This window comes from Pelmatolapia mariae, linkage group LG23 (assembly GCF_036321145.2).
Source record: "Pelmatolapia mariae isolate MD_Pm_ZW linkage group LG23, Pm_UMD_F_2, whole genome shotgun sequence".
NCBI classification, from domain to species: domain Eukaryota; kingdom Metazoa; phylum Chordata; class Actinopteri; order Cichliformes; family Cichlidae; genus Pelmatolapia; species Pelmatolapia mariae.
The window spans coordinates 43,480,124-43,496,033 of record NC_086246.1 but is presented as its reverse complement, the minus strand read 5'-3'; the positions used below and the strand labels follow the sequence as shown (position 1 = coordinate 43,496,033).

Sequence of the window (15,910 nt, the reverse complement as noted above, 5' to 3'; positions counted from 1 at the left end):
GGTTCGGGATGAAATATCTCAACAAATACGAGATTGTTGTGGATATCCACGGAGCCCACAGGATGAATCATAATGACTTTGGTTTGGTTTGGTTAATGAATTTGGATCCCTAGAGTTTTAGATCGTACCTGTTATGCCATTGCTTATTTTCTGCCATATTCATACTATTACCGTGGTGCTCATATTAAACACCTTTCATTTTTCAAATAATGAGATCAGTGTATGTGCAAGTAAAACATGTGAGCCAAAAGCTCAGGCTTCAGACTGCTTTGAATGTTCAGTTACTAGCAGTCTTCAGCAACAATGATTGTCCCTAACATGCATCTCAGGGCCACATCTGGCTATAACCCAGCTACTGTTCAACCCAGACAATCAAAGTGAGGTTGGCCTTAAAGGGAGAATGGCTTGTCTCAGTAAGTGAATGAACTGGGGCGGCCGCACCGAGGCCCAGGCAATATAAAACACTTTAAACTGCAGCTCATGCATTGTCTAAAGAATAAAAACGTAAATACACCTAAGACTACTGACACTTGGAGGTTAGTCCTGTGGAACATTTGCAGAGCTATTCCATTCATATTTCCTGGAGGGTGATTGACTCTAATAATTTCATGAATTTCATGTTTTTCACCTGAAATGCCTCGAGCTCTCAGACTTAGACTCAGCTTGACCCCTTCAGAATAAATTGTGATAATTTCAGAGACCTCAAGATTTCCATATTGGAATCACGTTTTATTACCATTTACTGACTTTCCCATCAGCTGCAACTGTCCAGTTCGGAAACGTAAGTTAACTGAAGAATAGCTCTACCTGGATGAATCTGATAAGCAATGTTCACTGTTTAGAATCGTTGACAAGCTCCACCTACACCCATCCCGTTTCCTGCCTCTTCTGTGGAGTCCCAGGGACAACCAACCGTGACACCCGCAGGGTAAATCTTTTCTTATTTTTTAAGTGGCAATCTCTATTTTGGGTGTAACATTTGTTTCTGCTGCTTTGCATCTTCTGATTTCTAACTTGGGCGTGCTCTCACAGGTAGCCTAACCACAGCCTCATTATCCCAGAGTGATCCCCGCCTCCTCCTCCTCAACATCATCACTCCCTCCACCTCCCGTCTCTCCCACCATCCAGCCTCCCGACATCCAAACGGTTTCTTCCAGGAAGCGCGTCGGGCAGTCGGGTGCTCTGCTGGAATGCCTGGGAGAGAGAGCATCCTTTCTGTCCATTTCTAAGAGAGAGAGGGAGAGGGAGACATTGGGGAGGAGGTGGAGGAGAGGAAGAGGAGGAGGGGTGGCGATAGGAGAGAGGAACAGACATGGCTTCTAAAGAGATCACTGCCTCTGGTTTCGTGAGTGTGAGCAAGGATATCACAGGTGGGTAAAGACCGCCGCTTGGTTATTTTGCTCCCGGTCCTGTGTCGGTGTGCTCGCGGTCGCCCCGGGCGCGTGTGTGGTCAGGCTCCTGATGCTTTTTTCTCCGCGCGGCTGTCGGAGGCTGCGACCGTACAGACGCATTGGATGCTTGTCATGAGCTACACCTTTGCAATCAGTCCTGAACCTTGCCGGGGCGGCTTTTTTTCTTTCTTCTTCTTTCCCCGCGCATGTGAATTAGTTAATCTGCAAATTAATTATTTACAGTGCAGGGAAATTAGCTTTAAGCCTGCCCTCTCTGGGTGGATCAGGTAATAAAAAACCCCAGCCCTAGGCCAAAGAGGAAAAGGGGCGTTGTGGAAAATAATGGTGTGTACTCGTGGGGTCTGGTACCGTCTTGTTCCCTGCACGTTTCTTTTTCTTTTTTTAAAAAACCAACACACCCATTTCACAGTGAGATTTCCCCCTCTCTAACCCTCAACTCTTGAGTATTTCATCTTTGTTTTTCTGCAGCCTAACCAGCCAGAGAGCTGCTGCTGATTGCACGCGTGCATGCGTGTGTACGCGTGCGTGGGAAAGTGAAGAGAGGGGCACTGATACAGGCAGATGTTCACCGTATCTTGCCAACAAAAATGCATGAGCTATACAAACTCAACAGCGCGACAGAATGCACAAATATTTACTCCCCTTTTCTCAAACAGCAACAGCTTACATATGTCAAAGTCACAGCATTGCCTCGATTTCAATATCATACACGCGCGCAAAAGCACTGACACATGCACCAGCAGCACACATGCTCAGGGTAGCAGGGACTCTGCTGCTGTGTTAATTACTCCTAATGGCTCTATTAGGCTCACTGTGATGATTAATCCAGTGGAATCCCTGCCTCTTCATTCAGCCACCTGCCGGGCGGCTGCACCACCTCATCCCGCCTTTCCTGCACTGATTGACAGGTGGAGAACCTGGTGGTCTGCCTGCATGCACTAGGTCACTTGAAGGAGCCTTCCTAACAGCTGGATTGACTTAAATTATCAGGTCTCAATTCTTGGTTCGCATAGCTCTTATTAATATAGTGCAAAATGTACTAAAAGTGTCAAAAACTAGTCCTCTTGTTCCAGGAAGGATCCTGTAAGTGTCATCATGTTATTTGATTATTAATTGTCCATGCAAAAAGGTATGAGCGTCATTTCCGTGTTGTGTCTGGTTAGGGTGATGATAATTAAATGATTTATTTAGGAAAATGTGGCTTCATCACAGGTCATTCATATAAGAGTTGAGATGTAGTAAAGTTAAAAGTGCTGTATTTTTGCTGAAATTTGATAGATTAGAAGTGTAATGGGACATTAAATCCAAATATTCGAGTAAAGTATGTACATAATCTGACCAAATGTACATAACTGCAATTGAACCTGTTCCCCTTAAGACTTATGAGCACCTAAAAATAGAAATAAATAGCGCCAGGGAAAGAAATGTTTGCATCACTGTCCATTGTGACTGTATCAACTCCACTGCCCAATCCCAGCAACCCAGCCTCTGTATCGATTTCCTCATAAACTTGTCAGTTGGAAGCTCTGGAGCCAGAGTAATTGAGATGCTGAATCATGTAATTTCTGCTAGCGACTGTATGTTTCTGCGATAGTGTGTCAGTGCTATGTGTTCCCAAACTGTGAGTAAGATGCTTCTTTTGGCGCATCACGGACGTTATGTGCTGTATATACAAGTCAGGGGTCACAACACCGACAGTGACACTGTTTGACAGGAACAGTTCTCAGTGAATCATAGACACTGATGCTCAAATGTGTTATATTGCTCCTGTGAGTAAGAAAATAACACTGAAGCATATTGTGACTACCTCAAAGGAAATACCTCGGAGGCAAAACATTGTTATGTATCACAGTCATTCAGTAATTAATCCACGAAATCTTGTAACTTCCCACTGAGTGCCTTTGTGTTTTGGAGCACAACCTAAAACCCTGTCAATCGTTCTGCTTCAGTGTTACGTGCAGATTATATGATTTTGCATATAAGAGGTTTGTTTCTCACGTATAATCATGATCCTGTCATCGCGGTTATTTTTATCATCTAAAATGCCACGACAGGTCAGCTTACATTGCAAGTCTGACATATCCCTCAGCTAATGTTGAGCTGGGATATTTGTACAGTTAAAGGATCCTGCCATTTGTTTGCATGTTGTTTTTTGGGCACACTGTGTTCCATTTAATTTGAATTTCTGCCACACTACTCCTTATTACTTTAGGTTTCTGAATGTGATTTTTCTACTGTATCCCTTTAGGCAATGTTAACTTTGCAAAAATCAATGTTTAGAGACAAGAGGTCCTGCAAATAATCCTGCACAGTGAACATTATGTCTCATTTTATGTCCTTCAAAATTATATTATTGTTGTAGGATTTTGCTTTGCCTGTATTTTAGTATTACTGTACAATAATAACAGACAACAGCATAATTTAAAAAAATAAATAAATGTAGAGAATATTTTTGAGGTCTCTCTGCAAATTTGGAAGAGTGAAAAAGGATTCACAAATCTAAGACACAACAGCTTGCAAACTGTTCTTTTTATATGAAAAACTATCAAATTTGCACAAATGGTTGTTTGTTCCTTTAGAAGACTGAAACAGAGAGAGATTATGTTGTAACATATGTTAATGTTGTCATCCACAGAAAGCATCAGGAAGATTATCGATAAATCATCTATAAAGTTTGTTCGTGGCATTAAGCTTGACACTAAAAATGGCAAAACAGAGGACAAAATTCTGGTAAGTTGCTGATTTCTGTTTCCTCACTGCGGGCTTGGCTGGTTTAATGGGTTCTGTCTTAGCACTGGTCTGCTGATGTAGAAGAAAAAGAATGCCATAAGCCTGCTACATAAGCAGCCTGAGACATGCATCATGTATGTACTGTCTTTGATGTTTACTTCCCCTGCAGTGTTAATGGATCTCTGTCACAATGTTGATTTCTGTGACAGCAGAAGCAGAAGATCCTCATTATTTAACAGCGACAGCAAACATCTTGCTTCTTTGGTCACTTGCTAACTGCATTACGGCTGCTGCCCCTCTTCTGTGACTGCTGTTGGCGGCTTGGCAGGATGAATATTGGATAGACAGGATCTGCGAGAGTGGCTGTGGATCCCTCTGTGCCTGTGGAGGCAGTGGGGGGCCGAACAGCTCACAGCCTTTGATTCTGGGGTGCTTTCATCAGAGAATATAGGACAGAGATATGAAATTTGTATTTGACTGTGCGAAACTCAGCCAGCTATCTGAATAAAATCTGGGGCAATCAGCTTGTACACGGTGGACAGGAAATCAGACTGGACCCTGTATGAATGCCAGTGTTAGCAAATGTGGAACACTTCCACTGTGTTTGCAGAAAAGGACACAACTCATGCATGGGTAACACACACTGCAGAGCAGGTATAATTGATTGAGTGCACCATTAAGTGCAGCAAGGCAACCGTACATCTTTATAAGCATAATATAAAACAATTCCTTGTCCAACTAGTGTAGTTTTTATACTGTTTCGACACACTGGTTATTTCTGCCGCCCCTTCTGCAATTCCCCCAGTGAGTGAATGAGCTTTTAAAAAAGGTCCGTTTTTGCCTCGACAGTGCAGAATTCCACTCATTGGATGCTGTAATGATTCATCATGTGGCGAGGATGGGCAGTTAGGAGAGTTTCTGCATGTACAGCCTTTGATATTAAGACACTTTGATATGTCTATCTGCCAGAAACATCTTTCCAATAATCTCTTTCCAATCCATGTCTCATTTACCGCTTCCTCTTAAAAGCTGAACTGGAACGCAAGGGTTCTCTCTCCTGCTGGGTGCACATAGAAGACGGAAAAATAGATTGGAGGTTGATCAAATGCAACCGGGTTAGCATTTGGCAGGAGAGAGGAGAGTTTAAATGTGCTAACTTTTGTTTTCCTGTTTCACTGGAAGTTCAGGGTCGGAAGTAAGCAGTTGAAAGCTTGCTTGAGGTTGTGATTGGTGGTTTTGCTTTGTCACTACGGTTTACATGAATTTATCTGCAGAGGCCTCACCCAAACTGTCAAACAAAACAGAATTTGAATATCTGTTATCTAGCTGCATAATTAACCCACAATATGTGTGTTGTGTGTCTGGTCTCCCTTTGAAGTGGAATACTCGATAACTTTCTCTCTCTCCTGCTGCATCAGCATGATTTACTTCTGTTTACTTGCATGCACTCTCTTAACTACCACCCGTAACCCAGACTCATCACCGTAATGCGATACAATCTGGTCCTTCTAATCAACTCCTTCAGACAGTCTTTGAAGTGAAGCGCAGATCTTCACCTCTCTCTTGCACTCTCTCCATCTCACATGCACATTTTGAATTTTGAATGATTTCATTTTCGACACCTCACTTGCTGTGTGGGTGTAAGAGGCTGTCAATGTGTGCTTCAGACAGGCCTGTGTCAAGCTCCCTTCTCCAAAAAACATAACAGTGGAATAAGAGAGCTGTAATTTAATTACTTATTTCATTGGGGAGAGACACATGGGCATGGGGTGGGCGGAGGGGGGAGACTTTGTCCTCGGGGAGTGTTTTAGCAGGCCCATCAGAGAGAATGGAGTAAATGATTGGAAGCGACGGAGCAGAAGAGGAGAAGAAAAAGAGCAGAGGGCAGTACTTAGGGGCTGGTGGAGAGCTGCAAAATGCCAAAGAATCACTATTCTTTGTTTGCCTTGATGGATCGAGACACTGACTTTTTTCTTCTTCTTTTTTTAGAGTGTGTGTTTGCAAGAAAAACAAAAAGAAAGAAACTGTTTCTCAAGAAGAAGAATCAGGGGCAGAATCAGATTTACGCAAAAGCTGCATGACACAAATGTCTCCAAGCCAAAAATAAGTGGGTGCACGCACACAAATGGTGCGTGTGCTCCTTCAGATGGAGATGCACAAACAGGCTCTGAGTTTGCTTTCAAATTTCCAGTCACGTCCAAACTCCCATCAAGTTTGCATTGAACTAAAAATGATCCAACACGCCTCTGACCGCAGATACCAAATTAGCAAAGATGGCAAAGCAAAAAAGCTAATTTGATGTCCTGACCCACCATGACCTGCATTTCTGTGTTTAGAACAGATCCTATGATGCGAACGGTAGAGAAGACATCTATTAGCCCTGAAATTTGGCGGTTCTCATATTAAAGACCTGGAGCGATGCTAAATGACCAGAAGAGATTGCTCGCTGGGCCCAGAGGCGCACTGCGTGTCTCGAACTAAATGTATGAGCCACTGTCATGTTTACCCACAGCAGAAGTAATAGAATGATAATGAAATTACGTTTTATGTTTGTGTCATTGTGATTAAAACATTGCAGCATGTCACCATTTCTCAGACTTGAAGATGTTAATCTGTTAATGCTTGACGTTATCGCTGACACAGATAGCAATTTGCTGGATCAGTAGATGAATAGACCCTCTCATCATTACCATGGAAACTCCTGGGACTGTTTTCTCCCTGGGGAGTATGACTGTGCAGTGAACTTTTCAAGAGTCTTCATTCAATTTGCTTTATTTCCTTTTTTTTCCCAGGTGCTCACAACATGGCGTCTCTATTTCCTGGCGCCAAAAATTCCCACAAAGGTACTTTCTGCCACCCTCTCAAGTTAATGTGCAGTGTGAGGCTTTTAGATTCGTGCCAGCTGAAATGTCAACTATGTCTCTGACAACAGGTAGAAACCACATTCAACTTCTTGGAGATTCGAGCTTTGAATTCTCAACCTGAACATCAGGTGAAATTTTACATTAACTCTGTATGCACTCCTCTCCACTGCAACAACAAAGTTGTCTGCACAGTTGTATAATGGTGTAGTTACATCACTATGGCCTTCAAGGCAGGATAAAAGCATTTTGGACATTTATTAAAACAGCCACTGTGACAGTAAGAGCTCTCTTATTAACTTATTCTCTTCTGCTGTTGATGTAATGCCAACAAGGAAAAACTTACTGCAAGAATTTTTAATTATTTTTCACAGTTTTTATTTAAGCCTTTGCTTGTGAGATTAAAAGGCTTTTTTCCTACTACAGGAAATTAATAACCTGTAACCAGAAAATTATTGTCAGGTCTGCTTTTTTTCTTCCAAGTTCTTCCACTACCTTGCTTTGCAGGCAGGTCCCTGGACCTTGAAAGTGTGTTGTTATTTCTAGGGATAAGGTATTAAAGCTTGCAGTATTGGAGATCCTGGATGGCCCCCCTGTTTATTTTATATCAGGCCTCAGAGAAAAGTGTCTCCCCTCTTTCCACTCTCACAAGGACCAGTGCCACAACAGATTCAATTCATAGATATCAATCTAGGGACTCTAATAGCCGTGGTCAGAATGAGGTGCAAGGAAGGAGGTGGAGTGAAGTCATCAGGAACCAATGTAAACAACTCTTTGCTAGGCTCAAGTTCAATCAGCAGCTGCTAACTAACATAGAACTGAGTCAACAACAGGGAGAGAGAAACTACACTGATGCTCAGTTTGAATAATCAGTTTGAATAATCAAGCATAACTTTAGTTTAGGCAAGCGAGCTCAGCTGTAATCTCGGCAGATCAGCCGATCTCATTGCCAGCTCATATCAACGGAGATGAGATCGGCTGAGATGATACCCCTCTATGTATCCAATTAGCTACCCAAGCTTCTTTGGCTGGCCCACAGTTGTTGCTCTGCAAGCTGCTTCATAGCCCAGCTCCATGTTTTGTTTTTTTTTCGGACTAATTTAACGAATATTAATACCCGCTCTGGAGTCTTGCTACTGGTCTCTTTGTCTTTTCTATGTATGTGAATGGAAGGGCTGGTAGCTCTAAGAACCGAGCTATGGCACCAAACATAAATGACTGCAGATGGAAATAATCTTCTTTTGACTGTAGTGTAGTGGCCTTAACTAAAATGCAAATTGCCACCCAGGTAATATCAGTTTTTTACACTGAATTCTTGACAATGGGACCAGAATCATGTCTGTACATACAAATTTGTGCCACATGCAGCACACAACAGAAGATTTTCCAATTCGCGCCTATTTTCACTACTACAGGTATTTTCTGTAGTAAGGTTGCAATGACTTCTACTTACTGTTCTCACATTGGTTCAATTTTTACATTATGCAGACTATATACTTGGTAGCTGGCAGGGCAAAATCCAGTCTGACTGATTCAGACATTTGCTTTCTCACATGTGTAGAAAGGTTTAGAGATGCAGTGGGTGTGTGAAAACAGCTGTGGAGAAAAACAAGGAAGATCTTTCAATCTAGACCTCAGGGGCTCTTAAAGGTTCAGCTCATAGAAATCTCCGGGTCAGTGGCTGTTGTGGAAAAGAGCTACAGCATAACAGAGATTAAGGTCCAGTATAAGTTATCAAGGTAAACCTGGCTATGTGCTTATGTAAGGGATAAATCTTTCCTATCATAGTCAAGTACCTGATATAGCTCTGATATACTCGCATTTATACTTGCAGTTGTTTGCTCCTTCACTTTAGTGTTTATTATAACAGACAGATAATCTACAAAGTTGTGTCATCATTCCATTTAACAAGTCCAGTGGTTTCATATATAATTCATATAATTTAATTGCAAGTAATTAAAAAATAGATACATTAGTTTGTTTAATAAATGAAATTTAAGATTCAACTGCCACAATATTTTTCAGTCTTTTACGGATATTTTCTTTTATGCGCAGGTTGTTATCGACACTGACAAGTCCAGTTACTCCCTGAGGTTTGAGTCACGGGAACAGCTCAATCATGTGGTCAGCCATATAAATTTCGCTCTGTCTCGAATATTCAACAACTCCATTTTTGCGTAAGTGTCAGTGTCTCTCAAGATAAAATGAGAATAAATAGTCACGTCTGTGCAGTGGTGAAAAATTGGAAAGTTTAAAGAAGGATGACCTTTATTTGCGCAATTATCAAAAGATAAATGATTCCTTACAGTATCTGTGTTTCTTTTATGTTTGCAGCCCTTCCATCTGTCATTCAGACAGTGACCTTTCGGAGGGCAGCAGGAAGTATTCACCCAGCTCCGAGACTTCAGTGGAGACACAGAGGGCCTGCGGTAAAAGAGACATTATCATCAAAGATGGGAATTTGCACGCATGCATACACAGGCAGTCACACACAGATATGAGCATGTGTACACCACTTGGCAGACTCAAGAGGAAGTTGGCACACGTACTTTACAAATGCTCTCCCAGATGTTCTTTTTAGTGCTGTCACACATATAAAAGATTGATAATTTGGACAAATGTTTCTGTGTGCATTTTCCTCCCTTTTTTGCCCTTTACTGCTGAAGGAAGCAGCTGTTCTCATCATCTCTTTTTTTCCCCTCTTCTGTTTGTTCCTCCCCCTTTCCTTTCTCAGGAGGCTTCTCAGAGACTTACGCTGCTCTGTGCGACTATAATGGCATCAGCTGCAAGGAGGAAGTGCAGTGGGTAAGAGCTGTGGGGCTGTGCCTGTGTTACTGTGAGTGTGTTTGAATGTTACATATATATGACTGTGCACAATATGAGGGGGGTGTCATGCACTCATGGATAATGTTTCTCCTAGGATGTGGACACCATCTATCACTCTCAGGACAACAGGGAGTTTAATCTGCTGGACTTCAGCCACCTGGAGAGCAGGTCAGGAACGAATTTCGGTCGGGCAATATTACAGCCAAATTACAGTTCCTCATTTATCCAGTTTTTCCCTTTTACAGAGATTTGGCTGTCATTGTTGCATCAATGGCTTACAACACCTGGTTCACTAAACTGTACTGCAAAGACCTGCGCATTGTAAGTATAAACCTGTGTGCTACACCTTACAGTATTTCTCAAGGGTCACCGACCAAGGTTTTAAATATGTCTTTCATGAATCAGGGCTCAGAGGTCACTGAGCAGGTCCTGCACACAGTCAGCAAATCCTCCAGCCTTGAAGAGATCACTCTGGAGAATGCTGGGTTAAAATCGTGAGTAGAGGTCTTCATTTACTTTTTATGCTTTGACTATTATAGAAACTCTGAATCCTGAAATGGGCTCTCTAGGACGTTCACACACAAGGAGAGCATTAATTTTATCCTGGCTTGATTTTTTAATGCAAATGACAACATTTACCAAATGGTTTTAAGTGTATTTTGTGAACCTTAGTGGTGTTTTTCTTTTAATGATTGACCCATGCTAAGAACTTGGTCAGATTATCTGAGAATGCTGCTTCTAGGAGTCAGTTGTTGGCCTTATTTTGATTAACTTGTATGTCCTTGAACAAGGCTAAATCTCTGTACTACTGAATTATATATATATATGTATTGTATGCGTAAGTGCTTGTCTGTGAATGTCGTGTAAGTTCATAGAGTTTTACTTCATAGTGACACCACAGTCTTTGTCAGTTGTTTCAATCACTTCATTGAATGACATCAAATATCTTTGTGTTTTATGCTGTTAAGCTGTGTTCATGCTTTGGTGAAAAAGTGTCTCGCTACAAATACAATGAGGGCCAAAAGTTGTTGGATTTTATAGAATTTTTGCCTCTATAACACTGAAACATTTTTATAAACAGTCAAGATGTGATTAAATTTCAGACTTTCAGTTTTAATTTAAGTGGTTTTATAAACTTTTTCTTTAACAGTTTAGGAATTGTGTTTTTATACAGAATCTCCCATTTTCAGAGGCTCAAAAATAATTTGACCATTGGCTGACAAGCAGTTTCCTGAGCAGGTGAGGTCTGTTCCCTCATTACTGTATGACAAATTAGCCAGGTAAAAGAAGATAAAAGGATCAGGAGTTGGACTTGTTTTGGTAGCTGTTCACTGGAATTCTTTATGTGAGGTTGGCAGAGATGCCACTGCAAATAAGGAAGACGATCAGATATAGCAAAAACTTTGAATGGTCAAATGAACAATATACTGGATCTTTTAAAAGAATCCAATCCAATCCAATCCAATTTTATTTATAAAGCACTTTAAAATACCCAGCACAGGAACAAAGTGCTGTACAGAACATAAGTTAAAACAATAAAATAACAGAAAGCAGCAAAAATAAATAAATAAAACACATAATACATAAAATTAAAACAGCCCTATATTAAAACAAAAACAAGATAAAACAGCATCGAATCACCTAAAAGCACGTGGTGTCAAAGGCCAGGGTAAAGAGGTGGGTTTTCAAGAGTGATTTAAAAACAGGTAAAGAACTGGCCTGTCTAATCTCTAAAGGAAGCTCGTTCCACAGTTTTGGAGCTGCTACAGCAAAAGCACGATCTCCTCTAAGTTTACGCCCAGTCCTGCGTACATTCAGGAGCAACTGATCAGCTGACCTGAGAGAGCGGGTGGGTGTATAAGGCTGTAGCAGCTCAGAGAGATAAGATGGGGCGAGGCCATGGAGAGCTTTAAAAGCAAATAAAAGAATTTTAAAATGAATCCTAAAAGAAATGGGCAGCCAGTGAAGTGAAGCTAAAACAGGGGAAATGTGCTCAAACTTTCAAGTGCCAGTTAAAAGACGAGCTGCGACATTTTGCACCCTCTGTAGTTGGGTAATATATGACGCGCTGACCCCAATATAAAGTGCATTACAGTAATCCAGCCGAGTGCTAACAAAGGCGTGGATCACTGTCTCAAAGTGCTGCCGTGAAAGAATTGGCTTTATTTTTGCCAGCTGCCTGAGGTGAAAGAAGCTAGATTTTACCACTGTCTTAATTTGATTATTAAACTTCAGATCACAGTCCACTTTGACCCCCAGGTTTGTGACAGTTGGCTTAACGTACTGGGCCAGGGAATCTAAATACACATTGGGGGTCTCAGTGGGGCTACCAAAAACCATCACCTCTGTCTTTTTATCATTGAATTTTAAAAAGTTGACAGACATCCAAGCCTTAATGTCATCGAGACACTGGAGTAATGGCTGTGTGAGGTATCTGCCTTTTTTCTTTAGAGGGACATAGATCTGACAGTCATCAGCATAAAAGTGGAAAGCAATGCCGTGCTTTCTCAGTACGGAACCAAGAGGAAGCAGATATAAAGAGAAGAGGAGGGGGCCTAGAACTGAGCCCTGTGGGACACCACACAAGAGGGGAGTGGAGGACGACACATAGTCACCGAGACTGACACAGAAAGTTCGCCCCGCCAAGTAAGACCTGAACCACTCCAGTGCTGTGCCCCTAATGCCCACCCAGTGCTCCAAACGAGAGAATAAAATGGCATGATCCACTGTATCAAACGCAGCTGTCAAATCTAAAAGCACAAGAACAACACAATCCCCAGCATCAGTAGCTAAAAATATGTCATTAAAAACTTTTAAAAGGGCTGATTCAGTGCTGTGAAAGGGTTTAAAACCAGATTGGAAAACCTCTAACACATTTTGCTTTTCCAGGAAGGTCATTATTTGGCTGTAAACTACCTTTTCAAGAATTTTGGAGAGAAAAGGTAGTTTGGAGATAGGCCTGTAATTTGCAAAAAGAATGAGCATTAGAAAGCCGACAAGACTATAGAAGACAGCTGAAACAGATGATTTTAGAAGCGCCTTGACTACATTCTTGAGACACCATCATGAATAGAAACACAGAGGGGCCACAACAAGGTGCAAACCACTGATTACATTCAAGAACAACAAGGTCAGATTAGATTTTGTGAGAAAACTTCTCTTCCTGCACAGTTCTGGAAAAATACTAGTTGGTGTATTGAAAGCAAGATGAACTTGTACCAGAATGATGGAAAGACAAAAGTATGGAAAAAGAGAGAAACTGCTCATGATCTGAAGCATACCACATCATCTGTCAAACATGGTGAACGCAATGTTTTGTCGTGGTCATGTATAGATGCCAGTGGATCCGGGTCACAAGTGTTTATTGATGGTGTGACTGCTGATAAAAGTACCTTAACCTAATGGACCATTCCTTTAAAGTAACTGAAGACAAACCTGAATGCAGAGAGAACCACAAGCAATCAATAACCGAAATCTGGTTGCAGTAAAGGCCTGGCTGAGAATCTAAAGGGAAGAAAGGCAGCATTTGGTGATATCCATGGGTTCTAGACTTCAGACAGTCACTGGCTGCGAATTTTTATCCAAGTATTAAAAATAATCCTCGTATTTTTTTTTTTTATTTTTTTTTTTTTTAATCCTCGTATTTAAAATTGTTAGTTTTTCCAATTAATTTTGAGCCTCTGAAAATGAGCTACTATGTATAAAAATGGCTGTATTTCCTAAATAATGCAGTACTGAGTTTTAAAAACGTCTTTAATTAAAGCTGAAAGTTTGCAATTTAATCACATTTTGACTGTTTGACTTAAAATTCATTCATTACAAAATACATATATATAACTGCAAAAGATGAGCTGGCCTCAACTTTTTCAGCTCTGCAGCGATTTATTTAAGAGTCAGCTATGGTATGCTTTTATGTTCCCTCTCAAACACAGAAGCTCAGAGAACATGTCAACAAGTAACTAGAGCAAAGATGTCAAACTCATTTTACACTGTGGGCCACATAGCAGCCCACTTTGATCTTGGGTGGGCTGGATCAGTGAAACTCCTGCTTCCATCAGTGTAAAGTTTCACTACACATTTAACAGATGGCACTTCTTTTTCTACATGATAGAGAAATATTGATTTAATAAATGAAAGAAATTTGTCAGGATGACAGTTTGAGCTTAAATTGTAAGAAATAAATATGTAAAATTACAGACAAAGTTCTGGTAGCTTAAATCCCAGACTGTCCTGTAATGAAACCACAGAAACATTTTGTTAATTCACATAAAATGTCCTTTTTAAAAAATGTGAGCATATTGTAAAAAATGACATTTCCGTAGTAGATAGTTGAAAAAAGAGTTTTCTCTCATGTCATTGTTTATCTTTTCTATCTTTATCTGTAACTTATTTACTCTAGTGTAGTATGAATGGTTTTGAGGGATGTCTTTGTCAGTAGCCAAAGCTGTAAAACCTTTAAAAATACAGCTAAAAGTTCAAATTTATGCCCTCCTTCACATTTTTCAAAACTATCCAGTGGGCCAGATTGGAGTCTTTGCCAGGCCGGTTCCAGCCCATGGGCCCTATGTTTGACACCCCTGAACTGCAGCAAAACTATGAAAACTGTGTTTCTGGCCACACGTGGCTGTTGTAACTGTGTCACTTGTAGTGGCAATGCAGCAAAAGTCACACAAAAAGCATATATCAGTACATCATAATGGGCACTCAACATTTATAAACCAAGAGATTTATAATGAACCTGATACTACAAATGCAGTTGCAGCTCTCTGTAGGTAACTGCACACCCACTTTTGCAGTGACTTCCCACAGAAGATGTCAGTAGCTCTTTCAGAGAACCCTGCATCTGTCATCCATTCCCTCAACTTGGCGCACAACTCACTGGATAACCAAGGTATTGTAAATTATCTCCTTTTTTTTTTTTCTAATTTAATCTTTGGGTCTGGAGAAAAACTCAAGCTTGTGTTTGATGTGATGAAGAAAGACAGTTCTATTTTCATTGTTCTATATCTAAATATTACCTGAAAGGGTCTGTTGAGTCCATTAGTAAAAGAAAATAGTGGCTTATTTTGGCTTATCTGGTCCCTGATCCGTTAACTCAGAAGCAGGTACATCTGTTACAGTGAAAATTACTTTCAAGTGACAAGAAATTCTGCGACTCACTTTTTATATCTGCTGTGTTCATGCTGCAGGTGTGTCCAACTTAATCCAGCAAGTGTGTCGCCTCAGCAAGGGGCTTCGTCTCCTCAACCTCTCCAAGACCTCACTCACCTCCAAAGGTTAGGACTTGCCTCTCCTTGTTTTTTTCCTTATTTACCCCTGTCTGTGAGTTAAATAAAAGTATGGCACAGGTGTTACTCACCAAAATCAGAAGGAGAACAAGTTGGATCACCTGCAGCTTTCAGAGCTCGGGTTAGATCATACTGTGGGTGAGGGGATATAATGTTTTCAGGGCTTTGTTTTATGCTTTCGCCCCGCTATGACTCCATATTGACTTACAATGTCGTGTGCTGCCCTGCAGGCAGCATGCCTTCTGCTACTGTCTCATCGTACAGGGTACCCAGCGGAGAATTTAAATATTACATTGAATTGCGCTACTTCCCATAACATCCACTGATACCTGCTGCTCCAAGATGTCTATGAATAATTTAAAGACACAAAATGTTTTGAGAGCATTCTCTTTCTCCTTTTTAATATTGTACAACTACCAGCTCTCATTTTTCTCATTTTTCATTTCATCTCTCTGCGCTCTACTCCCCTTTCTCTCAGGAGTGGTGTCTCTCTCTCAGGCTTTGTGCTCCAGCGATGAGTACTCTAACTCCCTGCTGCACCTGGACCTGAGCAAGAACCCCGGGGTCCTCTCGGGGGAGGATGCATCGGTCAGAAAGCACAAGCCATCTGGAAACACAAATACACGCTGCCCCATTTATTCTCCACTTTTTCAGCCTAATACGATGTTTCTCCTCTTCTCGACCTATTCGCAGAACCTTTATCTCTTCTTGTCTCAACCCAACTGCCTGGTCCACTTGGATCTGTCGGGCACAGACTGCTGTGTTGACTCAGTGAGTATTTAATGGGTGGGTG

The 15,910-nt window shown here is 41.2% G+C and overlaps 1 protein-coding gene across 2 annotated transcripts in view; it reads left to right on the top strand.

Moving 5' to 3' along the window:
* Positions 1-1,127: 1,127 nt before the first annotated feature.
* LOC134620700 (capping protein, Arp2/3 and myosin-I linker protein 3-like) overlaps positions 1,128-15,910 on the top strand; it is a 46,028-nt gene continuing 31,245 nt past the window's right edge. Inside the window, exons 1-14 of one of the 2 annotated variants that reach the window (XM_063466966.1) lie at positions 1,128-1,370; positions 4,048-4,142; positions 6,935-6,985; positions 7,075-7,134; positions 9,059-9,180; positions 9,338-9,432; positions 9,738-9,808; positions 9,924-9,997; positions 10,075-10,150; positions 10,235-10,323; positions 14,626-14,720; positions 15,019-15,105; positions 15,596-15,705; positions 15,811-15,888. In XM_063466966.1, the coding sequence (XP_063323036.1) occupies positions 1,313-1,370; positions 4,048-4,142; positions 6,935-6,985; positions 7,075-7,134; positions 9,059-9,180; positions 9,338-9,432; positions 9,738-9,808; positions 9,924-9,997; positions 10,075-10,150; positions 10,235-10,323; positions 14,626-14,720; positions 15,019-15,105; positions 15,596-15,705; positions 15,811-15,888 (1,161 nt within the window). In that variant the 5' untranslated portion in view covers positions 1,128-1,312. The remainder of the gene's footprint in view (positions 1,371-4,047; positions 4,143-6,934; positions 6,986-7,074; positions 7,135-9,058; positions 9,181-9,337; positions 9,433-9,737; positions 9,809-9,923; positions 9,998-10,074; positions 10,151-10,234; positions 10,324-14,625; positions 14,721-15,018; positions 15,106-15,595; positions 15,706-15,810; positions 15,889-15,910) is intronic. The other variant, XM_063466965.1, reaches the window with a different exon arrangement.